Below are 25,877 nucleotides of genomic sequence, written 5' to 3'. Positions count from 1 at the left end.
TTCAGTGCCAGTTACTGTGTTCCAGATTGCATGGCAGCTACAGTGATGCCAAAGAAATAACTAGATGAGGGGCTGGTGGTGTAGCTCAGTGGGAGGGCACTGCCCAGCATCCTGAGGCCTTGGGATCAAATCCCCAGCCACCAAAAGGAAAAAAAAAAAAAAAAAAGCTTGCTTTATTGCATTGTGCAGTGCTCTGTGGTAGAGCATTTGGCTACTTCCACCTGAGGAGCCTGGAGGGAGGTCTTCCTCTTCCTCACAGCTGAATATATCATTCTGTTCATTTTTAGTTACATTTTATTCTCTGTGATTAAAAATATTGAAAAATTTTTCCTCAAGGAGAATTTCTGTACATTTCTCTTAATAATGTTGAATATGTTCAGGCAACTTGTATGCTAACAAATATTGTCTCTTTTATTTACTAAGATATATTAAAATATCCCATCGCCATTGTGGATCAGGTTGACTTTTAGTTTTGCCAAGCTATTCATTAAACTTTATGATGTGTTACCATGTATATACAGCTTCAGGCATTTTTTCTCACATGAATTTTACCTTTATTGCATATATTGTTGGAGTTTTATCATAATGTCAAATCATGGTTTTGTAGGTGCTCTCTTAACTGACAACTACAAGTATCACCCCTGTTTCAAGGAGGAGTGTAACACAGTGTGGCATGATCATAGCCAAGGGGACCATGTGTTTTTTGTTTTTTTCTTTTTTAAGTAAGGGTGCTCAAAATTTCTTATAGGATTTGTACTTGTGTTATAAGGCATTTCTTTGGGATGTTTTGAGGAAGTAAAATCTTGTCCTTGATAACTCACTTTTGGTGGTTGGGTGTTTCTTGGTTTTGCTTTTTGTAGCTCTCGCCATCAAGCCCAGATTTCACATATTGGACAAGCGATGTGCCCTGAGCCTCAGCCCATGATAAATTCTTTAAATTTTAGTTCATTTCTGTTTTATTGATTTTAAATTACGATTTGGATCCTGAATGTCCCCCCAGGCTCATGTGCTGCTGGTGGGCTGCCCGGGAAGTGGTGGTGAAGCCTTAGGGAAGTGGGGAGTCATGGGAGGCCCTTGAAGGGTTATTGGGACCCTGGCTCCTCTTTGCATCCTGACCGCATGAGGTGATGGTGTCCCCCACCATGATGTGCTGCTTCACCACAGGCTCAAAGTGACAAAACCAAGATCATGGTGTAAACCTTTTCTCTTGTTTGGAGGTTGACCAGTACCCTTCACATGCCAGGCTGAGAGTAGTAAATTAAGGAAAAACCCAGCCTTCCTGGAACTCAGCAGTTGAGGGAGGAGGTAGCTAGTGAATGAACAAGAATATAATAGGTTTCCAAAAATTAGGGTGTTGGGGTTTAAGTGTTCAGAGTTTAGCTCCCTCAGCCTGACACTTTGCAAGAAGCTGTGGCTGTGATTTAGGTCAGCTGAAGGCATGCCTCGCTAGGAGGAGGAAAAGTCCTCTTCCCCTTATCACAAGACACAAGCTTCTGCGTGGTTTGGCCTAGAGGAAGAAGCTTCCTGCATACTGGACCTGGGAACAGTACATTGGGGATTAGATAATGTCTACAAAGAACTTTGGGAGGGTACTTATCAAAGAGAACAGGAACAATCTGAATTTAGCTCTGTGTACCCGCTGAGGCATGATATTTGGGCAATGTGGGCAAAGTGTTACTGAAGAATCACTTGCTTTGTTAGAAGAAGAATATAAAAGGAACATGCAAATAAAGCTCAGGATGCAGTTGCAATTGCTGCCTTGGCTCTGCATCCCCTGTGTCCTGGTGATTTCGTGACCCTTACCCAGGGACCCGAACGCACTAGACGTTCACATTAGGGTGTTTTTTTGTTTTTTGGTTTTTTTTTTTGGCAGTACTGGGGATGGAACCGGGGCTTCGAGCATGCCAGTGCTACATCCCCAGCCCCCTAAAATGAGATTGGAGGGAAAAAATAAAGGCCAGGCATTATGGAGCACACCCCATAATCCCAGTCCCAGCTACTTCAGAGCCAGCCTGGGTCTTAAGTGAGACCCTGTTTCAAAATTAAAAAGGCTGAGAATGTAGCTCAGTGGTAGAGCATTTGCCTAACGCGTGAGACCCTGGGTTCAGTCTCCAAAAAACAAACCCCAAAAGTAAAAGACAAAATGACATTATGGGCTGCGGGTGCTCTGTGGTGGAGCACTTTCTAATATATGTCCCCAGATGTATTTCATATGGTGTCTATGTGCAGTGCTGGGGGTGAGCCCAAGCCTGGAGCATGATAGGCAAATGCTCTACCACTGAGCTCCACCCTTGGCCCGTGTGTGTGTGTGTGTGTGTGTGTGTGTGTGTGTGTGTGTGTGTATTTTGCTCCTAAGTGTCAGGTGAATGTTCTTTATTTGCTCGCTTGCTTCCCAGCTTTGCTGGTGTTTAACTGACAGCCAGTTTACTGCTCAGACTTAAACTGAGATGTCCTGACATACACTCTATCCTTGAAAACTTCCCCACAATGCAAATAGTGAATATATCCAAGAAAGTTCACCAACTGCTGTTTCCGTTCCTATGACTGTGGTTTTCAGACTTCATATAAGTAGAATCATGTAATATGCAACCTTTTTAATTGGGCTTCTTTCACTTCCTCGATGTGACGCAATTATAGTGTCTCCTTCAGGCCTGGACAGAGGCTTGACTTCCAAGTCCTCCCTGGTCCTTAGATGGCAGTAAGTACCTCAGATTCTTTCAGAATCAGGTCCTGGGTCCCTCACCCAACCTTGGACACAGTCCCCAGATCCACAGACGGCTTCCTGGGGCTTTGACACCCGAGAGTCCCCACCTTCCAGCCCCGGTTGTGTCTGAGGGCTGCCGGGACCTGGCCCTACTCCTGAGCTGAGACTCCGCGCGCATTCCCAGGCTCGCCCTACACGTCTGGAACTCATCCCCAGCCACTCCCTTCCCACCTTCACTGTTCGTCCAGTGGAGTCTGGAGGTGCAGCCTGAAGCCGCCATGGGGAAGGCAAGCGGGGCTTGCGGCTGGTGGCCCCCGCCGAGCCGGGTTGTCCTCTCTCGCCTCGCGTTTCCTTTTCACCTTTTCACTGTCCAGTTCAGTGTCATGGGCGTTCTCTGACGGCCGCGCCTTCTCCCCACAACAAACTAGTTCTGCCAGCGCAGCAGCAGCGTCTGCAGGCCCAACCGACCAGCGTGGGAATGCGGTGCCACTGGGACGGGGGTCCTGAGGCCACCAGGAGAGGGCAGGGCGGGGCGGGCGAGGCAGGGAATGGGCTTGGAACCTGACAATGCGGGGTGGGGCCAAAGCCAGAGGGTGGGGCTTAGTGGGGGGCTTAGTGGGGGGCTTAGTGGGGGGCTGAGCCCAGAAGGGAGGGAGGTCAAGGGCACCGCTGAGCAGGGACTGGCCTGCAGAGCCGGGCAGTGAAGGGAGAGGGTACAGTGGAGACCCGGAGGAGTGCTGAGCTGTTGGAGAGGCCGTGGGGGACTTTGGAGAGGGGGACATGAGGGGACCCAAGGCAGTGCTAAACCGGAGGAATGGGCCTTGGTGGAGGGGGGCTCGCTCGCCACCCCAGCACCGCCAGACCTTGAGAGTCTGAAACTTACCCAGATAATCGAGTGCCGCAGCTCTCGGATGCTCCTGGAGGAAGACTGGGAGCGGAGGTGGCCGGGAGAGGGCGGTCTGGTGGCTGGAGATCGGTGGGGGGTTGAAGGGGGCTTTAGTCCTCAGGTGCCGGAGGTAAAGGTCCTGCAGGGGAACCCGGAAGGACTAGGAGACAGCTCCAGGGAAGGATAAGGGCCCAGCCTGAGAGTTTGGCCTGGGCTCCTGTCCTGGGAATGCCCTGAGCCAGAGGCAGGACCCTACAGGGAAAGGAGTCTCCGCTTGCAGGGTCGGTCCAAGGCTCTCCATCTTGTGGGAGCCCCTGGTGGGCGAGGGCCAGTGGGGCTATCAGGGCGGGACCCGGTGGGTCTGCCTGGGAGAAATGAGTGCCTGGGGTCGGGATCTGAGTGGGAACTGGTCAGGCCAGTTGGGGCGACCTGTGTAGGGACCGAGGAAGGCCGGGCGGGGCGCCTGGCTCGGAGGGGGAACAGGTGGTCAGCAGATCCGCTGCGTGTTCCAATGAGGGCAGCACTTGTGCGAATTTGACTGTTAGGTGAGATCCTAACCGGACTCCAGGTGAGAGTTTCCTGCTGACCTCTCACTGAAGGAGGTTCCTGCACAGGAGCTGCGGTGTGAGGGGACTCCAGCCCCTCTCCTCCCCAGGGAGGATGTTTTCCCTGAGGTTTCCAGGTTTATTGGAAGCAGAGTCTCAAATCCACAAACCTCTTCCCCCAGCCTAGCTATTCCTAGAACTGCAGGAAATTCCTAAATCTGCAGATTCCTCCTGCCATTCCCAAAGGCCAACTGCCCCTCTCCAATTTATATCATTATGTATAACTATTTATCCTTTATTGCACATTTCAAAGTTTTTTATTTATTTATTTTTTTGTACCAGGGATTGAACTCAGGGGCATTTCATCACTGAGCCACATCCCCAGCCCTATTTTGTACAGGGTCTCACTGAGTTGCTTAGAGTCTCGCTAAGTTGTTGAGGCTGGCTTTAAACTCCTGATCCTCCTGTCTCAGCCTCCAGAGACGCTGGGATTACAGGTGTGTGCCAGTGCCCAGCTTAATTCTTAATCATTTTTTAAAGAGATAGGGATAACTCTTTAAAATATTTATTTTGGAGCTGGGGAGGATTTCTGTGTTCAATTCTGAGCACCAAATAGATACATAAAATATTCATAATAAAAAATCTTATTTGACAGGAAAGCAGAGAATCAACACATGGATCTTAGGTAAAAAGAAAAAATTTTTCCTTTCTTCCCAGTGTCTTTCCTGGGCACAGATGTCCTAGGGAACTCCCTTGGGTTGAGGTTCCTTATTGGAAAGTTTCCTGGCTGGTCTGGCCTTCTGACCCAGTCTCAGGACAGGACTGCCTCTCCCTGAGCTGGTCAGCTTAAATAGATTTATTTTCTTGCTTCATAGTATTTCAATAAATGGAAAAATGTATTTAATTAATAGAATCTGAACAACAATATGAAATATTTCCAAAAAGACAAGAAATGTGAATCTTTTTTTTTTTTAAATATTTATTTTTTAGTTCTTGGCGGACACAACATCTTTGTTGGTATGCGGTGCTGAGGATTGAACCCTGGCCGCACGCATGCCAGGCGAGCGCGCTACCGCTTGAGCCACATCCCCAGCCCAAGAAATGTGAATCTTAAAAAAATAAAATTTTACCATATTTATATTTTACTTGTTATGTATTCTTTTTACTTTTTTAACTCCCCTAGTATGTGCAGTAAGTTCAGGAATTGTGTTTTTTCCTCTTGGGTGATTTCAAAGAGAATTCTGGGGCATAAACTCGAAATTCCTAGAAATGTTAAAATAGGATCAGTTGTTTGGAAACCCATTTTGCCTTGGAAACAACAAAACTGTTATCTTCCCTTTCTGAACAGAATAGTTATTTAGGGGTTTTGTACTTTACATATCAATACATGCTTCAAGTAATTTTTGCTGGATATTTCACTAGGTTTTTCTCATTTAAAATATCATTGGTGATCCAAAGCAATGTGAGACCTAAGACAATCACTGAAAGCTAAGGTCACCCTTGAACTCAGGAAGCTGAGGCAGGAGGACCACAAGTTTGAGGCCAGCCTCTCCAACTTAGCAAGACCTTGTCTGAAAAACAAAAGGGGGAATATAGCTTCATGGTAGAGCATCCCCAGACTCAATCTCAGTGCAGCATAAAACAAAAAGCTTCTCTTCACGTAAGTTGATTATTTAACGTATTTTGTTACAGCAATGGAAAGGTGACTCACATATATTCTCTTTTAAGAAACTTAGAGAAAAAAACTATACTTTCAATGAAAGTGTGAAAAATAGAATTCTAATACCAAATGGTAGATACAAAATCTCTAACAAAACATCCATTAACATTGTGCTTCATTCTTTATATAGAAGTCACATGGTAGAGAGATTTTGAAATGAAGAAAGTAGTCAATGTGGAGAATATTATAGCCAGATTCCAAACCAATTTGAATAACAAAAGTACTGGACTACACTCATGTGAATATAGCATGTGAGGAAAATTCTTTATTTGTTACTCGTGGCATAGTAGACACATGAGATCCCATGCTGGACACAAACCATGAGTGTCAAGAATATGGGGAGGGCTGGAGATGTGGCTCAAGCGGTAACATGCTCACCTGGCATGCACGGGGCACTGGGTTTGATCCTCAGCACCACATAAAAAATAAAATAAAGATGTTGTGTCCACCGAAAACTGAAAAATAGATATTAAAAAATTATCTCTCTCTCTCTCCTCTCTAAATAAAAAAAAAGAATATGGGGAGCAGCCACATAAATGTAAGGAATGTGGGAAAGGCTTCAGGTATTGCCAATCTGCCAGTACACAAAAAGAATCACATTTCATAAAAATGCTATGATTGTAAACAACTGGCAAAACCTATATACCTCTTCAAGGTTTCTGAGCAACTGAAGTAATTCATGCTATAAGAAGCACTATGAATATGATATGCAGTAAAGCATTCAGATATCAGCACTCCATTAAATTACACGAAGTGACTTGCACTGAAGAAAAACCTTATAAATGTTAGAAATGTGGGAAAGCCTTCAGATATCACCAGTCTGCTCAAACACATGAAAAAGAATACTCTGCACAGAAACACTATGAATGTAAATAATGTGGGAAAACTCACATCTGCTCTAGGTTTTCAAATGCATGAATGAAGTCATACTGAAGAGAGACTGAATGTAAGAAGTGTAGGAAAGCATTCAGATATAAAAATTTTGTTCAAAAATATAAAAACAGGGCTGGGGTTGTAGCTCAAGCGGTAGTGCATTTGCCTGGCATGCACAGGGCACTGGGTTCTATCCTCAGCATCACATACAAATAAAGATGTTGTAACTGCTGCAAACTAAAAAAATAAATATTAAAAAATCTCTCTTTAAAAAAATAAAATAAAAAAATAAAAGATGTTGTGCCCACCAAAAACTGAAAAATAAATATTAAAAAATTTTTAAAAATATATAAAAACAATCATACTGAAGAGAAACCCTATGAATGTGAAGAATGTGGCAAGGCCTCCAGGTCTTGCCAACGTGGCCAAATGCAGGACAGGACTTGCGGTGCAGAGAAGTGTTATGAATGTCAGCAAAGTGGGAAAACCTACATGTTGGCTCTAGGTTTCCAAAAACATGAATTAATTCATGTGGGAAAGAAACCCCAATGTAGCAAACCATTAAGGTATTTCAATTCTGCTCAAAGACATGAAAATTCATTAGAGAGAAATTCTATAAATGTAATAAATGTGGGAAAGCCTTCAGTTACGGCCAGTGCATTCAGAGACATACTGCTGTAAAGCACCATGAGTGCAAGCAATGTGGGAAACCCACATATCTGTTCTAGGTTTCCAAGCACATGAATTAAGGAATTCTGGAGAGAAACACTATGAAGGTAAGGAATGTGGGAGGGCCTTCAGATATCACTACCCTGTTCAAATACACATTAAGATGCAAAGAACAGCCAGGCACAGTGACGCATGCCTGTAATCCCAGCGGCTCAGGAGGCTGAGGCAGGAGGATCACAAGCTCAAAGCCAGCCTGAGCAAAAGCAAGGTGCTAAGCAACTCAGTGAGATCCTATCTCTAAATAAAATACAAAATAGGGCTGGGGATGTGGCTTACTGTTTGAGTGCCCCTGAATTCAATTCCTGATACCAAAAAAAAAAAAAAAAAAGGAAGAATAACTTTGTTTTGTATTAAAACAGGAAGTGAATATAATCTTTGTCCATGTTTTCATTGCTACTTTTATTTTCTAAATGGAGATATTTTGAGATTTCATAATTACTAGGGTCTCATATGATTCACCAATCAATCCTTCCGTCTCATAAGTATTAAAAGATAAGAACAAGGGTACACAACCTCACATAGTTCATAAAAACAGCATCTCTGTGGGGTTTATTCTACTTCTGTTTCTTAGATAGGGCCTTACTCTGTTGCACAGGACAGTTTCAAGCTCAGAACTCAAAAAACAACATAATGTTGCATCCATAAAACTTTCTAGTAAAGTGAAGGTAAGGAGACCTGACAGTTCACTGGTGAAGGGTGGATGTGTTGAGCAGGACTGGGCACTGCAAGGATCAACTTTAGGGGTTATGTCCTGTTTTTCATCTTCATGGTGGTGGTATGACTATATACATGTGAAAACTTATAAGAACACTTTAAGTGATATTACGTATCTTAAAAATAATTATTAGCTGGGTGTGGTGGTACATGCCTGCAATCCCAGCAGCTCGGGAGACTGAGGCAGGGGGATCGTGAGTTCACATCCAGCCTCAGCAAGTAAGCAAGGCCCAAAGTAATTTAGCAAGACCCTGTCTCTAAATAAAAAATTAAAAAGGGCTGGGGATGTGGCTCAGTGGTTACGAGCCCTGGGTTCAATCTCTGGTATAAAAAATAATTATTGGGGCTGGGGTTGTGGTTCAGTGGTTAGAGCACTCACCTCACATGTGCAAGGCCCTGGGTTCAATCCTCAGCACCACATAAATACAAATAAAACAAAAATATTTTAAAAAATACTTAAAAATAATTATTGCAAAACAATTTCACACACTTGAACTATGTTTAACTCTTCCACCTTCATTTTAACTTCTTCAACACTTCTTTCTACCACCATGGGATCAAAGAATTAAAGGATGGAGAAGTAATCAGGTCCCCACAAGGCCTTGCCTGCAACCCCATCTTCAGGAAACTCCTAGCCCTAACCCTGCCCTCTACTTACACCCACTCTACTTGAGAAAATTGAGAGGTTCCTAAAATCAAGATGGGGCCTTTGGATTTAAATCGATCACCTCAGACTTTGTTGGTGATGCTGTGGCTCTAAAACATAAGAGCCCATCCCACGGAGCATCGCCCCAGGGAGACTGTTCTGGGGACATGCCAACTCAGCGTCATGTCCTGACAGGGTTTCCGTCTCCAGCTTGCTCAGTGCCTGCTTTCTGACAAGTCTGCCTAGAAGCCCGTCCCTCTTCCACTCAGGAAAATACCTCTGTAGCAGTCACAGGGGGCTGTGAGGTGGCATTTTCAGAAAAAAAAAAAAAAAAAAAACAGTCACAGAACCCATGTCACATGGCAGCAATGACCCCTGGGACACAACAACCCTGCTATCTCCAAATCACCAGCTCCACTGACAAAATTCTACTCATTTTTAAGGGAAGAACAAATAGAGTCTTTCCAAATACCAATACCCTACTTTTGTCCTTCCCCAAGTCCTGGTGTGTCTGTGCTGTTAGAATCCTGAGGATTACTGGTAATTTATAATGAACTGCATTTTATTTCCCAATAGTTCAAATCTTCATCTTGAAAGTTCAAGGTCTTGCTTCCGGCCAGGGCCGCCTTGCAGCACTATCCATGGCTGAAGGGCACGGGGAGGATGAAAGAGGGGAACCAAAGTGGCTGAACTTGACCTTTATTAGGAAATCATTCCCACAGCAACGGCACTGATGCGTCCGTGAGGGCAGAGCCCCGGGATCTAACTGCTGACACTGGACATCAGCGTGAGCCGGCTGTCGGTGGGCTGAGACCTCTGAACCCGTAACTAGACGTCAGCATGAGTTTGGGAAGCAACATTCAAACCTAGCAGATGCTTTTTTTCGGCCTCCAAGAGCCGCCAAACCACACATCATCCCCAAATTGTCCAGGGACCTTATCCACCTTATCTCACTCCTATTTTGCCTTCCTGGTGAGAGAAACTGTCCTAAAACAATTAGAGCAACCACCACAAGATACAAAAGGATCCTTTGGAGACAGAAACCCACGCCCTCCCTTGGAGCTGGCTGCGCAGCGGGGCCAGGGAGGTAAGCCACCCGGCTGGCTCGGCACAGCCATGTCTTCACTGCAAAGATAAGGACGCAGTTTGTTTTGCTTCTGTGACCAGAAGTGCCAACCAGAACAATCACAGAGAAGGAAAAGTCTTTTGGGGGCTCACAGTTTCAGACGTCTCAGGCCATAGACGGCAGACTCCATTCCTCGGGGGCAAGGCGAGGCACAACATGATGGAGGAAGAGTGTGGCCGAGGGACGCAGCTCACATGACAATTAGGAAGCGGAGCGGAGCGCGTGCCACCCACCTGAGGCAAATATAGACCCCAAAGCCACGCCCCCAGCGATCCACTTCCCCAGCCACACCCACCTGCCTCCAGTTCCCACTCAACCAATTCCATCAGGTGATTAATCCACCGACTGAGTTAAGGTGCGCAGCCCAATCATTCCCCCTCTGCACCCTCTTCCTTGAGCTCTGGGAGGCAGTGATTTCCGACTCAGTGTGACACAAGGGTTATGGAGAGGTGACCTCCTTCCTAGACCCACTGGCCACTGGGCCAGTCTTTCCATGGACTTGATGGAGGGTGCGTGTGATGGTTGGGGTGTGAGGCATCCTCTCAAAGCTCACTGTGAGACAGCGCAAGAAGTGCCCAGAGGAAAGGATTGGGTTAGGGCCTAAACCCAATTGGAATTAGTCACAGCCACCTGATGGGATGAGCGGTAACTGAAGGCCGGGGGGTGTGACTGGAGGAGGTGGGCGTGGGGGCGTGGCCTTGGGTCTATATTTTATATCTGAACCTTGGAGTCTCTGCTCTGATCATCATGGGAGCCACATTCTTCTGCCACACTCCTCCGCCGTGATGTTCAGCCTCACCTCAAGCCCTGAGGAATGCAGCCGGCTGTCTGTGGACTGAGACCTCTGAACCCGTGAGCCCTCAAATAAACTTTTCCTCCTCTACAGTTGTGCTGGTTGGTCTTTCAGTCAGCAGGAAAAAAGCTGATTAAAGTAGCATGCTTTCTGGCCACAAGATGGTGTTCACTGGAGAGATGCTGCTTCTAATTCCTATCATATTACCATTCCCAATCAAAGATGGGACCAACGGAGGGCACCTGGAGCCACATCCCAGGCCACCATGTGAATGCTACAGAATCCCTTGGTGACTGAGAGCTGAGGTTGTGTGCACATTCTGACAGATTCTTTGGCTATTGCCAAGGGTCTTCCCTATCTGATTCTTCCAAAAGCAATGAGGACTCATCCAAAGTCACCCCCTTTGGGGTAAAGCACTGTGGGAATCTTGCCCCGATTACCCATAGACAAATTAAGGGCACACATATCTCTCAGCATATGACGCAGTGGAGACTTGGGGAGGGGGACCTTACTTAACCAGCTCATTCAGGGGCAACTTCTCCTGTTCAGCCCAATTCACATAAAAAAAAAAAATGAGTTACTTAGATACAATGTGATGTTCAAGCAGTTTATTCTGGCAACACTCTCAGATTATGGCAGCAGGCTGGTGGCCTGGACCAGATGTATTTAGGAGTCCAATGACCATCTGACTGGGAGCATCTCCACCACAGACCGTTTTCAATCAGGGGTTTTTCCTTTTTATAGATGCATTTGGTTTGGTTCAGGTACTAGGCACTTCGTTCAGAAAGGGGTTGAAGCTCTTTAGGGGTAACCATTGCTGGAAAGGTACTGCTCGAGGGTGGTCCCCCTGAGCCAGGTGGCACAACACTGCCAGGTGACACACTGTTGGCCCAGCAGGGTGCTTGAATTACTTTATAGAGCTAGGGTTAAAACTACAGCCAGGGGCTGGGGATGTGGCTCAAGCGGTAGCGCGCTCGCCTGGCATGCGAGCGGCCCGGGTTCGATCCTCAGCACCACATACCAACAAAGATGTTGTGTCCGCCGAAAACTAAAAAATAAATATTAAAAATTCTCTCTCTCTCACTCTCTCTCCTCTCTCTTTAAAAAAAAAAAAAAAACTACAGCCAGGGCTGGGGATGTGGCTCAAGTGGTAGTGCGCTCGCCTGGCATGCGCGGGACGCTGGGTTCGATCCTTACTTTAAAAATAAATAAAGATGTTGTGTCCACCGAAAACAAAAAACTACAGTTACAGCACACTGCATGGCCATGAGCCATCAGGCCTGCGCAGACAGCACTTGGGAAGAGAAAACGAGGTGTGACAGGGAAGCCTTGTGGTTCTCGGGGGGGAATGTGGCTGACTTGCTTGAACAATTTTAAAGGCTAGCAGGTATTGGCAGAATCACAGTACAAGGGATTGATGAAGCATCGGGCTACCCTACATAGGACATACCAGGATAATACAGTGTATTAAATGCTATTATATATACTAGTAGTGTACACATACTAAAAATGTACACTACATACTAATGTATACATATGTGGGTATATCAATACACTTACCTACATGGCATATATTATACTATAATATATATATATATATAGTATATAATATTATACTTAACGGTATATATTATAAAAGGGTACATGCATATACCTTCTGAATACAGATGCAAACAGACTCAAAAATTGCAAATCAAGTCTAGTTGAACGTACCCGTGCTGCCCAGCCAGTGGGATTCGGCACAGGTGGGCAGTGAGTGCTCCTCACACCTGACATTCAGTTCATGGGGTCTTGGCACTTGCCTAGCATGCTGGAGGCCCTGGTTCTACCCCCAGCACCAAAAAAATTATTTCCACCTTGCATTCCTATTGCCCATTTTTAATTCAGGCTATTTGGCTTGTTGCTTTTGAGCTTAGATATTCTGGACATTGTTTCCTTGTTGTCTATACAGTTGGCTTTGGTTCTACCAAACCAAAGTTGCTTTTTTTTTTTTTAAAGAGAGAGTGAGAGAGGAGAGAGAGAGAGAGAGAATTTTTAATATTTATTTTTTAGTTCTCGCCGGACACAACATCTTTGTCTGTATGTGGTGCTGAGGATCGAACCCGGGCCACACGCATGCCAGACGAGCGCGCTACGGCTTGAGCCACATCCCCAGCCCCCAAAGTTGTTTTTTCAATCAAGTGATTGCTCCACACCTCCACAGAAGCTTTTTAGTCTGATGTAATCCCATCCATCTGTGTGATTCCTGTGATTTTAGGGTGAGAGGGTTTGTCCAAGATAACTTTCCTAGCCCCTTCTGACTTCTGGAAAGCTATCCTTTTTTTTTTTTTCTGGTAGTTTTAGTTTCAGATCTTAGGTCATTAATTAGTATACTGTTGATTTTTGTAATTAATAAAGATGGGGGTCCAGTTTCATTCCTCTGCAAGTGGATATCTTTTTTAAAATATTTAGTTGTAAGTGGACACAATACCTTTATTTTTATGTGGTGCCGAGGATGGAACCCAGTGCCTCACTTGTGCTAGGCAAGTGCTCTACCACTGAGTCACAGCCCAGCCCCACAAGTGGATATCACCTTTTCTTTCCGGATCAGGGGTGCTTTACCACTGAGTTGCATCCCCAGTCCTTTTTTTTTAAGACAGGTTTTGGGGGCTGGAGTTGTCAATGTGTGGGAGGCGGCCACTCTGATTCACATTCTCCTTCCCTGAGTGGAGAGGCTTTGACTGGTCACTACATCTCGTTGTGACCTCAGCGGTAGAGCGCTCACCTAGCACGTGTGAGGCCCTGAGTTCGAGCCTCAGCACCACATATAAATAAATAAAATAAAGGTCCACTGATGTCACGTACCTCACAACCAAAACACTCAGGGTCACTCCAGGGGAACTGGGCTGCCTGAAATAACCAAAGAGACAGAGATATCTTTTACTTTGAGGTCCTGTGACAGCTCCTCTGACCTTAAGGGTCCGAAGAAAGAGAGTGAACAAGTGCTGCTGAATCCTTTTATTAAAGAGAAGCCATTCAAATGAAGCAAGGGGTCAGGTTTGGGGGGCGGGTTAAGTCTAGCTTCGTGATGTCTGCCTTCAGCAGGTTGACTGACATCTAGGAAGGCCACACCCAAAGGCAGAGCAAGAGAAGGGGACACACAAAGGGCGTTTCCATGGAATATTCTATCCCAAACAGGGTAAAGGGGTAATATTACAAAGGAACAGGTGAGTGTAGCTCAATCCGTGGGGTGACACACCTATGTCTGAAGATGCGTCCTCAACCTTCGGGACTGGGGCAATGTCCAGGTCACAACGAGATGTAGTGACCAGTCAAAGCCTCTCCACTCAGGGAAGGAGAATGTGAATCAGAGTGGCCGCCTCCCACACATTGACAATAAAAAAACAGGGGGGTTTTGCTAAATTGCTGAGGCTGGTCTCAAACTTGCAATCCTCCTGCCTCAACTCCTGAATCACTGAGATTACAGGTGTGCAGACACCTATAACCCTAGTGACTGGGGAGGCTGGGGCAGGAGGAACACAAATTCAAGCCAGCCTCAGTAACTTAGTGAGACTGTCTCAAAATGAAAAGTAAAAAGGATTGGGAAGGTAGCTCAGTGACAAGGTGCCTCTGGATTCCATCTCCAGTACCATAAATAAATAAATGTGTCCTTTCTCAACTGCGTGTCTTTAGCAACTTCACTGAAAATCACCTGATTATAGACATGTGAGTTTATTTCTAATTCCTCAATTCTGTTCCACCGGTTTATGTGAGGTTTCTCTTTTTTATTTTTCTGTGGGGAATGGCGATTTAGGGTACCGTACCACTGACCCACACCCTGGCCCTTTTTTATTTTTAATTTTTAGACAGGGTCTAAGTTGCTGAGGCTGGTCTCAAATTTGTGCTCCTTCTGCCTCAGCCTCCCCCGTAGCTGGGGTTACAGGTCTGAGCTCTATCAAGCTGGACGATACTACCGTCTTTGATCTGAGCACTGTGATCTCTCTGTAAGCCAGCTCACGAGAAGAAGCCTCTTGCTTTGTTCTTTTTGCCCAAGATTGCTTTGGCCATTAGGAGTTTTTGTTATTATTGTTGTTCCACACAAATTATAATATTCTTTTCTCTATTTACCCTATGTTCCGTATGTAATGTAGATTCCCCTTACTACTTCAAGAGGAATTTACTGATCCTGGGATTGCTTCTGGTAGCTTGGATGTTTTATTACCTTTACCACTTAACTGTGTGTTATCACAAAACTATAAGCACTTGGACCACATGAATGTGTTCCTTATCACATACTCAAATCCTACAATACTTTTTTTTTGCTTGATTTTACATTTTGCATCTACAGAGACCGATGTTAAGAGAAATCTGAAAATTTAGCGTCAAGACTACATTTTGGCTGGGTGTGGTGGCCCAAGCCTGTAATCCCAGCAGCTCGGGTGGTTGAAGCAGGAGGATCATATGTTCAAAGCCTCAGCAATTTAGCAAGTCTCTAAGCAACTCAGTGAGACCCTGTCTCTAAATAAAATACAAAAAGGGCCTGGGGGTGTGTCTCAGTGGTTAAGTGCCCCTGGGTTCAATCCTCAGTACAAAAAAAAAAAAAAAAGCTACACTTTGTAGGCAATATGAAAAGTGATCTAGTCTTCCCTTACCCTTGCTTTGTATTCTGACAATTTACTTAAATATACTTACCTCATGCAACCCCTGTGGAATATTTCTTTAAAAACTATTATATATGTTTTTTTTGGGGGGAGGGGTTGTACTAGGGATTGAACTCAGAAACACTCAACCACTGAGCCACATCCCCAACTCTATTTCGTATTTATTTAGAGACTGGGTCTCACTGAGTTGCTTATCATCTCGCCTTTGCTGAGGCTGGTTTTGAACTCATGATTCTCCTGCCTCACCCTCCAGAGCTGCTGGGATGCCCAGCATCATATAGTTTTTAATGGATAACTAAGTCTACATATTTTAATGAACATAATTCATGGAAATCAATGTGTACTATAATAGAAAAAAGGATGGAATAACAAGAATCGTGAGACCACATCATACACATTACACAGAAGAGGAAGGCAATGATTTATTAGCAAGGAAAATAAAATAAACCTTTTTCTCTACTGACCCTCTTAACTACAGTTTTTCCCAAAAGGAGGAATGTGATATCAAGTTCCTGACACACAGACCAGCAATGGACAAAACATCCCTTTTCAATAGCTCATTAATGACAATTGATGACAATTAAATAGCTCATAAGTGCCAATTAAACAGTGTAAAATTGAATCTATCATATTGCAAATACAATTCACCCACCCATGTATCAAAATGCAAAGATAATAGGAAAAAAAAAACACCCCACCAAGTCCCTGTAAATTGCTTAAATTCTTACAGAAACATTTCATTTCATATGTTGTTGTTTTGGTACCAGGGAGTGAACCTAGGGTTGCTTAACCACTAAGTAACATCCTCAGCCCTTTTTTATATTTTACTTAGAGACAGGGTTTCACTGAGTTACTTAGAACCTAAGTTGCTGGAGGCTGGCTTTGAAGTTGTGATCTTGCTGCCCCAGTCTCTAGAGCTGCTGGGATTACAGGTGTGTACCACCACACCCAGCTGAAACATTTCATTTAATGTTTCAAATTACTACATATCCAAGTTAAAAATGAGACACTGAAGAACAAAATATACTCAGAATTTTTATTTCTTTCTTGTAAATTCTTCATAGAATAAATACTTCAGTATTAATGAGGTTTTCTATATAACTTACATTTACAAAACTTCTCTCCAGTATGATTTCACATGACTTAAATTACTAGCTGACCTGGGAGGCTGAGACAGGAGGATCCCAAGTTCAAGGCCAACCTCAGCATTTAATGAGACACTGTCTCAAAAAATAGAAGGGTCGAGGATGTTCTCTGGTAAAGCATCCCTGGGTTCAATTCCCAGTGTAAAAACAAAACACAACAACCAAACTTGTTAAAATGCATGGGGCCAGGTGGAGGACATCTGTAATCCCAGATATTAAAGGGAATGAGGAAGGAATATTGCAAGTTCAAGGCAGGCCTGGACAACTTGGTGAGATCCTATCTCAAAATTTAAAAAGTGCTTGGGATGTAGCTTAGTTGTGAAATGACTGGGTTGAAACCTTAGTACCCGCCCTCCAAAAATTAAAAAAAAAAAATCCCACTTGGTAAAATGGAAAACTTTCCTTCACTTTTAAAAGGAAGTGCTTCAAAGCCATGTATAATCTTACATATATATTTGAAAAGATGTAGGTTACCAGGTTTGACACATTGCATATATTCGTGGAGATTCTCACGACTGTGAATCCTTCGTGGCTACAATTTGAACTGATGACAAGCCTTACTGCATTTTCACATCATAAGACATCTGTCCATTGGGCATTCCTTTCTCAGCTGAAGACTGCATGGCAGTGAAAGAATTCCCATGCTCCTCTCATAGGATTTCTCCAGTAGGCATTATCTCATGAATTGGAAAGAAACTGAGAATTTGAAGGCTTTCACATATTCCTTGTATTTATAGCACTTGCCTCCATTCTGGGTTGCTCTCGTATTTCAAACAACTAAAACTTTACCACACTCTTTATATTCTCAATGTTTTTCTTCAGTGAGTCCTTTCATGCCTTAGAAATGGAGAAACTTATAAGTTTACATTTGTAAGGCTCTTATCCATTAGGTACTATCACATATCTTCCAATATTTGCAAAGGACTCAAACACTTTCCCATATTCTGTACATTCATATTTCTCATTCATATTTCTTTTATGTACTTGGAAAGTACTCAAGTAAGGCTTTGCCATGATGGTTCCCTCCATAGTGTAATCCTTTTATACACATGAAAAGAAAATGAGAAAACTCTTTCCCATGTGGCTTAACATAAATAGGGTTTCTCTTTCAGTATGGGTCCTTTTCATGGATTGGAACTGAACAAGCATTTGAACCCTTTCCCAAGTCCTTACATGCAAGGGTTTCTATCCAGTATGGGTCCTTTCATGAACTATAAAAGATCAAGATTTTTTTTGAAAGCCTTCCTACATGGCTTACATTCATAGGGCTTCCCTCCAGTGTGAATCCTTTTATGTACAAGAATAAAAACTAGTGAAGGATTTTCTGTGCTGCTTACACACAAAGGGTTGCTCTCTAATGTGAATCCTTTTGGGTAGTTGAACTAAAACAAGTGGAAGTTTCCCACACTGCTTATATTCCTAGGGCTTCTCTCCATTGTGAGTCCGTTCATGGATTTGAAAAGAACTAGAACTTCTGAAGGCTTTCCCACATTCCTTACATTGCTAAGGTTTCTCTCCAGTGTGTGTCCTCTCATGCAATCGTAAAGAACTAAAATTGCAAAAGGCTTTCCCACATTGTTTACACTCATATGGTTTATCTCCAGTGTGAATTCTTTGGTGAACTTGAAAAGACCAAGAATCCTTGAAGGCTTTCCCACATTCATTACAGTCATAGGGTTTTTCCCCAGTGTGTGTCTTTTCGTGGACACGGAAAGACCAAGAACTGCTATAAGCTTTCCCACACTGCTTACATTCATAGGGTTTCTCTCCAGTGTGAGTCCTTTCATGGATTCGAAAAGAACTAGAACTTCTGAAGGCTTTCCCACATTCCTTACACTGGTAGGGTTTTTCTCCAGTGTGCATCCTTTCATGCAATCGTAAAGAATTACAATTGCGAAAGGCTTTCCCTCACCGCTTACATTCATAGGGTTTTTCTTCGCTGTGAGTCCTTTCATGGATTCGACAAGAAGAAGAAGCAACAAAGCCTTTCCCACATTGCTTACATTTGTATGGTTTCTCTCCAGTGTGAGTCCTTTCATGGATTCGAAAGGAACTAGACCTTCCGAAGGATTTCCCACATTCCTTACATTGATAAGGTTTCTCTCCAGTGTGAGTCCTTTTATGCAACTGAAGAGGACTAAAATCGATGAAGGCTTTCCCACATTCCTTACATTCTTAGGGTTTCTCTCCAGTGTGAATCCTTTCATGCACTCGAAGATATTTCACATCCTTGAAGGCTTTTCCACAGTGCTTACATTTATATGGTTTCTCTCCAGTGTGAGTCCTTTCATGGATATGAAAGAGAATAGAACGAGAACTTCTGAAGGATTTCCCACATTCCTTACACTGATAAGGCTTTTCTCCAGTATGAGTCCTTTTGTGCAACCGAAGAGAACTACAATTGCTAAAGGTTTTTCCACATTCTTTACATTCATAAGGTTTCTCTCCAGTATGAGTCTTTTCATGGACATGAAAATACCAAGAATTGTTGTAGGCTTTCCCACACTGCTTACATTCATAGGGTTTCTTTCCAGTGTGAATCCATTCATGGATATGAAAAGAACTAGAAGTTCTGAAGCCTTTTCCACATTCCTTACACTCATAGGGTTTCTCTCCAGTGTGAATCCTTTCATGCACTCGTACATATCTCACATCTCTGAAAGCCTTCCCACATTGTTTACATTTATATGGTTTCTCTCCAGTGTGAATCCTTTCATGGACTTGAAAAGAACTACAACTTCTGAAGGATTTCCCACATTCCTTACACTGATAAGGTTTTTCTCTCATATGAATCCTTTCATGATTCAGAACTGATTTGGAAAATTTAAAAGCTTTCCCACAATATTTACATTTATACGGTCCATCTCCAGTATGTTCTAACATGTCTCTTCCAACCTTTCCATGGGAATTGAATGCTTTCCCACAGCAGTGCTTACATTCATAGGGTTTCTCTCCAGTGTTAGTCCTTTCATGACTCAGAGCTGACCTATGATAGTAAAAGGCTTTCCCACAAAATTTGCATTTGCTAGGTCCATCTCCAGTGTGCAATATCATGTGTCTTCTTTGACTTTTATGAGAAGCAAATGATTTCCCACATTCCTTACAATCATACAGCTTCTCTGCAATTTGAGTCCTTTCATATATTTGAAAGGAGTAGTGATCAGTAAATGCTTTCTCATATAGCTTACAATGATACTGTTTTCCCCCATATTCCTGAGTCTCATACAGTTTGTATCTGGTATCATGAACCATATATCTATTAAGGGATGAAAGACACATGAAGACTACTCCAGGCACACTGCAGTCATATGGCTTAACTCCATTAAAGCTTTGGTTCACATCAGGATTTAGAATATGGCTAAAGATTTCTCCACAGTGAAGATGCTCCTTACTTTCACAGGCTCGCTCTCCATTATTATTACTGTGAAAGAGGAGAACTACATTACTGTTGGTTTGTAATATTAACAATTCTACCTTCACTATTATAAACTGGACAGATGTTTTTACTATTATTAGAGGAAGTGTAGGTTTTCTGCACTGTCCAAACTCTGTGAAAGTGAATGGACTGAATGCTTTGTAGGAGAGTTTGACCAAATTATTCAACAATACAGTGATTTTCATATAGGGAATTCCCATTATTGTTTCTGATTTGTAAAAACATTTACATCACATTTAAATACACATTTTGGTAAAAAATTTTTTTATCAGTAAGTTTAAAGCTGAACTTTTTTTGTTGTTGTTTGCTTATTTTTAAAATTTATTGGCATACTACACTTCTCTCATATAATATCTCCTGAGACCACAATGGTATGAAACTAGAAATCAGTAAAAGGAAGAATCTTGGAAATTTCACAAATATACAGCAACTAAATAACATACTCCTGAACAATCCATGGATCAAGGAAAAAGGTAAAAGGGAAATGAAAATATCTTGAGACAAAAATGGAAACATAATGAACATCTGAAACTCATGGAATGAAGCCAAAGCAGCTCTTCAATGGATGCATAAAACAATAAATGCCAACTTGAAAAAATAAGAAAAAGCCCATATATAGTCAAATATTATGGATCAAAAAACTTGAAAGAAGAGAACAAGGTAAATGCAAAAGGAGCAGAAGGAAGGATACAATGAAGACCAAAATAATAAATCTAAATCAAACAAACACCAGAAAAGATAGAGATAGAATCAGTAATGGTGAGAATTGCTTTTATAAAAAACAAAAACAAACAAACAAACAAAAAACAAGGTGCTCTGGGAAAATGAGAAGATTCAAGTAAATAAAATAATAAAATAATAATAAAATGAAACCAGTCCAATAGACACCTCATAATTTTTTTAAGTTTATATGTGACTATTAGAAACAAATACATGCCCACCAATTGGATACCCAAGAGGAAAGGAATAAATTCCTAGAAATACACAATCTATCAAGAATGAGTCAGGAAAAACTAGAAAGCCTGAACAGACCATATACAACAAGAAACACTGAATAAGTAACCAAAAATCTACCAAGAAAGAGAAGCGCAAAGCCAGATGGATTCCAGGCTGAATTTAAACAAGCACTCCAAGAATTGATACTGAAGTTCTTCCCCAACATAGCACTAGGTGTAGTATTTCCAAAAACGTTTTAGGAGATCAGCATCCTAGTGATACCAAAGCCAAAGATATGAAAGAGGAGAAAACTGCAGGTCAAGGTGAGAAACACAAAGAAAGTCAATGAGCAGTGGCCCACACCTATAATCCCTGCAACTCAGGAGACTGAGCAGGAGGCAATTTCCAGGCCAGCTTCAGCATCTTTGACAGACCCTGCCTCAAAATAATTTAAAACAAAAACAAACAACAACAACAACAAAAAAAAAACCCTGAGAATGTAGCTCAATGGTAAGGGCCCCTGGGATCAAGCTCCACTACAATAATAATAATAATAATAATAATAATAATAATAATAATAATTACTTAAAAATAAATTTACCCAAGGATGTGAAACATCTATAGAATGAAAGCAAAAAACACTGAGGAAAAAATTATAAATAAATAAAAAGCTAACTTGTATTCATGGATCAGGAAAATGAGTATTAAAATGTCCATACCACCCAAAACAATACATATTCAACGAGATCCTGATAAAAATCATAAATTCCACACAAAAATAGGAAATACAATACTAAAAAATATTCAGAATCACAAAATACCTTAAACAACACACACACACAAAAAATTCTGAGATGAATAATGTTGAAGTACCACCTTCCTATCACAAAAGCATTTTACCAAGTTATAATAATCAAGATGGTATTATTCTTGTTTAAAAAAAGACACACAGTTGAGGCTGGAGTTGTAGCTCAGTGGTAGAGCCCTTGCCTAGAATATGTGAGGCACTGAGTATGATTCTCAGCACCATGTATAAATAAACTAATAAAATAAAGGTCCATCAACAACTAAAACAAGACACACAGCAGTCTAGTGGAATACAACACAGGGTCCAGAAATAGATCAGAACATATACTATCAACTAAGTTTGACCATAGCACCAAGAAGGCACAAAGACACCCTCCTCAAAGAGTACAGGAAAAGTGCCTTTCCACAAGCTGAAGAATGAAACTGAACCCCTATCTTACACAAAATGAATTGACAAATGGTCAAAACAATGAAACGTTATTATAAAGCAACCAGAAGAGAGAACTTGGGAGAAAGTGCCTGGACACTGACTTGCATTGATTTTGTAGATACTACACCAAAAGCTCAGGTCACAAAAGCAAAACATAAATAAAAGGAGTTACATTAAATTAAAAACCTTCTGCTTCTGTCAAGCAACTACATGAAAACAGCATCTACCAATTTAGGAAAAAAACATTTAAAGCCATAATTAAGAAGTTATTCTCTGTCCATTTTCTCTTACTGTCATAAAATACAGAAGTTGGATGAGAAAAAGCGGCTTGGAAGTCCACACGCCATTGTGCCACTAATCTGATGAGGGTCTATTGGCTGAATCATCACATATCATATGTTGTCACATGGTGGGAGAGCAATATGTGAGAGAAAGTGTGGAGAGAGGCATGAAAGAGAAGTGATGGGCTTATGCAAAGGCAAGACATGCAGGGTGCGAAGGTGCACACCTAGGATCCCAGAGGCTTGGGAGGCTGAGGGAGGAGAATCACAAGTTCCAGGCCAGTATGAAAAGGTGCTCCATGTCACAAATCATCAAGGAAATGGAAAGCAAACCCACTGTGAGATACCACCTCACACCTATTAGAATGGCTATTATAAGCTGAAAAGATAACCAACATTGGGGAAGATATGGAGTAAAGGAAACCTTATACATTGTTGTCAATGTACGCTGGTGCAGCCATTAGGGAACACAATAGAAAGTTTTGTTAAGAAAAAACTAAAACTGTCACATAACTCAGCAATGCCGTTTTAAGGCATATACCCAAAGGAAATGAAATCAGCACCTTATAAAGACGTCTGTACCTCCACATGCATTGCAGCATCATTCACAATAGCCACGCTATGAAAACAAGCGTGAGGATCTCCTTAAGGAGATCCTTCCCTTGGCCACTGCAGGGATGAAATGACAGCACAGTATGCTAAGTGAAGTAAGCCAGACGCTGAAGGACAAGTTTGCATGACCTCACTTACATGGGAAATAGGTCAAGTACACCAAGATAGAGAATAGAAGAGTAGTTACCAGGGCCAGGAGCTGAGGGGAGACAATGGGAAGGTGAAGAGCAGAGGACCAAAAAAAAAAAAAAAAAAACAGATTGTGAGGCTGAATGAGGCCACAGATAGAATGCAGAATATGAGAAACCAGGTGCAGTGGCGCGCACCTGTGATCCCAGTGGCTTGAGAGGCTGAGGCAGAAGAATTACAAGTTCAAAGCCAACATTAGCAACTTAGCAACACCCTATCTCTCAGTAAAATATAAAAAGGACTGGGAATGTAGCTCAGTGGGAGCACACCCCTGGTTCAATCCCCAGTATTAAAAAATAATAATAATTAATTAATTAATTTTTAAAAAACAGGGTTGTATACTTGAATTTGTGTATACCTGAAATACACAACTTAAATTTTTAAGAGTAAGATTCATGAATATGGTTTTTTTTTATTTTTTAGTATTTATTTTTTTTTTAGTTATCGGCAGACACAACATCTTTGTATGTGGTGCTGAGGACCGAACCCAGGCCGCACGCATGCCAGGCGAGCACGCCACCACTTGAGCCACATCCCTGGCCCCATGAATATGGTTTTAAAATATGATTTTCTATTTTGTAAATACTGAACATGTATATCATGTTGAAGTACACATTTTTTGTTAAAAAATTCTCAGTATGGGCTGGGGTTATGGCTCAGTAGCACACTTGCCTAGCAAGTGGTCGATCCTTAGCATCACATGAAAAGTAAATAAATAAAATTAAGTTTAAAAAATATTCTCAGTAAATAAATTTGATCTTTTTAATATCGTTTTCTTATTTTTAAAATTTCATGTTATCTAGATAGTGACAGATGCATGTTCTCTTCACCTACTGGTGAAGCTAAAGTAATTCAAAGCCAGCCTCAGCAATTAGCAAGAACACTGTCTCAGGAAGAAATCATGAACCAGAATTCTCTTGTGGGACATTGCTTTCACTTGGGAGTAAAATTACCTTAACTTTCCCCCAAAATTTCTGTAGCAATCTTCACAGTTCTTCTCTTGTAACAATTTTCCTAAAATGCAGAGACAGACAATCACCATGAGTTATTAGGATTACAGAAATGCGACTGACTAGCTTCCAGGTTCGGAATGGTTAGAACATGCCTGAATTGATACACCACGGTATTCCTCTTCCTTGTTCCCAATTGTGGAACAAAGTTCATGGGTAAGAAACACTTTTTCTTGGCAGCAGTGTAATTCAGTGGCACAGCCCTTGAATAGCATGGGTGAGGGCCTTGGGAAGAAGGAAGGGAATGCAGGGAGGGAAGAAAGAAGAAAGGAAGAAGAAAGGAAGAAAAGAGAGAAAGTAAGTAAATGAAAATGAAGAAAGAAAGAGGGAGGAAGTGAGGAAGGGATAAATAAAGACATTTTCCGACTAAGCCAAAGATGTCTGGTCATTACCTAGAGAGGAAAAGTTGCTAAAGGTTTCCGACATCACATCTCTGTAGAGTTTCTTCTGGGAAGGATCCAGCAGAGCCCACTTCTCCTGGGTGAAGTCTATAACCACATCCCATAAGACCACTGAGTCCTGAAACATCCTAGACAAATTTGTAACAGGAGGGAATGATATAGATGCACAAGACACACACGCTCTGTAGTCTGCAAACATTTATCCTGTAATCCATGAAGGTAAAACAGTGTACCCTGGGTCTTGTTTACATTGAGAAGCAGGTTAAGAGTTGCAATTTCAGGGCTGGGGATGTGGCTCAAGCGGTAGCGCGCTCGCCTGGCATGGGGGTTCGATCCTTAGTACCACATACCAACAAAGATGTTGTGTCCGCTGAAAACTAAAAATAAATGTTAAAAAAAATTCTCTCCCTCTCTCTCTTAAAAAAAAAAAAAGAGTTGCAATTTCTGCCCATTTACAATGAAACAAAAGTGGCAGTTTCTGGCTGGGTGTGCAGAGGGCATGCCTGTGTCTCAGCTACTTAGGAGGTGGAGCAGGTGGATCACACAGAGAATTTTAATCTGTGCTCACACTCACTTCCTCATAAATTACCAGACCCAAGAACACAGGGAAAGGATCTGTTCAGTTTTACGGTGGTCACTACAAGTGTCATTGCTCTCTAATGGGAGGGTCCACTTTACCTTGGGGAAATGAGAGAAATGCTACACAAATTATGACTGTCAATTCCTTTTGTGAAAAACCTCCATCCTGTTCCTGATTAACCCACCATGTGTCTCAGCAAAAGAATTCATTTTAACTTATTGGTGTAATATTCCAGGCCATTTATCCTTTTTTCCTCTGTCCCTTTTTATAGCAGTGTGCAATTACTGGGAAGAGATCAGGTAAGAGGGAAAAAGCAGAGTAACACAGTCTTTCTCAAAAATCTCCACACTCAGGAGCCTCAGGGCAACTTCCAACACAATTTTAGCACACGTGTGCACATGCACACACACGTGCTGGGAAAACACCACACTCAAAGAACTCTTTCTAGAAGACCCAACAGTGTACCTTGGGCTTCTCTTACATTGAGAATCAGGTTAAGAGATGCAATTTCCAGCCAGGTACAATGGCACGTGCCCAGAATCCCAGCAACTTGGGAAGCTGAGGCAGGTGGATGGCAAAGCCTCAGCAACCTAGTGAGAGCCTCTCAAAGTTAAAAAATACATGGAGCTGGGGGTTGCAGCCCAGTGGTAAAGAACTTGCCTAGCATATGTGAA

The 25,877-nt window shown here is 42.4% G+C and overlaps 1 protein-coding gene across 1 annotated transcript; it reads right to left on the bottom strand.

Moving 5' to 3' along the window:
• Positions 1-2,937: 2,937 nt before the first annotated feature.
• On the bottom strand, positions 2,938-24,750 carry LOC113190520 (uncharacterized). Its single transcript, XM_077796546.1, is given in 8 exon segments — positions 2,938-3,155; positions 3,588-3,729; positions 3,847-3,904; positions 18,155-18,648; positions 18,733-19,252; positions 19,508-19,942; positions 24,166-24,226; positions 24,615-24,750. Coding segments are annotated over 8 exon segments (2,064 nt in total).
• Between the last annotated feature and the right edge of the window lie 1,127 nt (positions 24,751-25,877).

This window comes from Urocitellus parryii, chromosome 3, assembly GCF_045843805.1.
Source record: "Urocitellus parryii isolate mUroPar1 chromosome 3, mUroPar1.hap1, whole genome shotgun sequence".
In the NCBI taxonomy this organism is placed as follows: Eukaryota; Metazoa; Chordata; class Mammalia; order Rodentia; family Sciuridae; genus Urocitellus; species Urocitellus parryii.
This window is presented reverse-complemented; position numbering and strand designations above follow the sequence as displayed.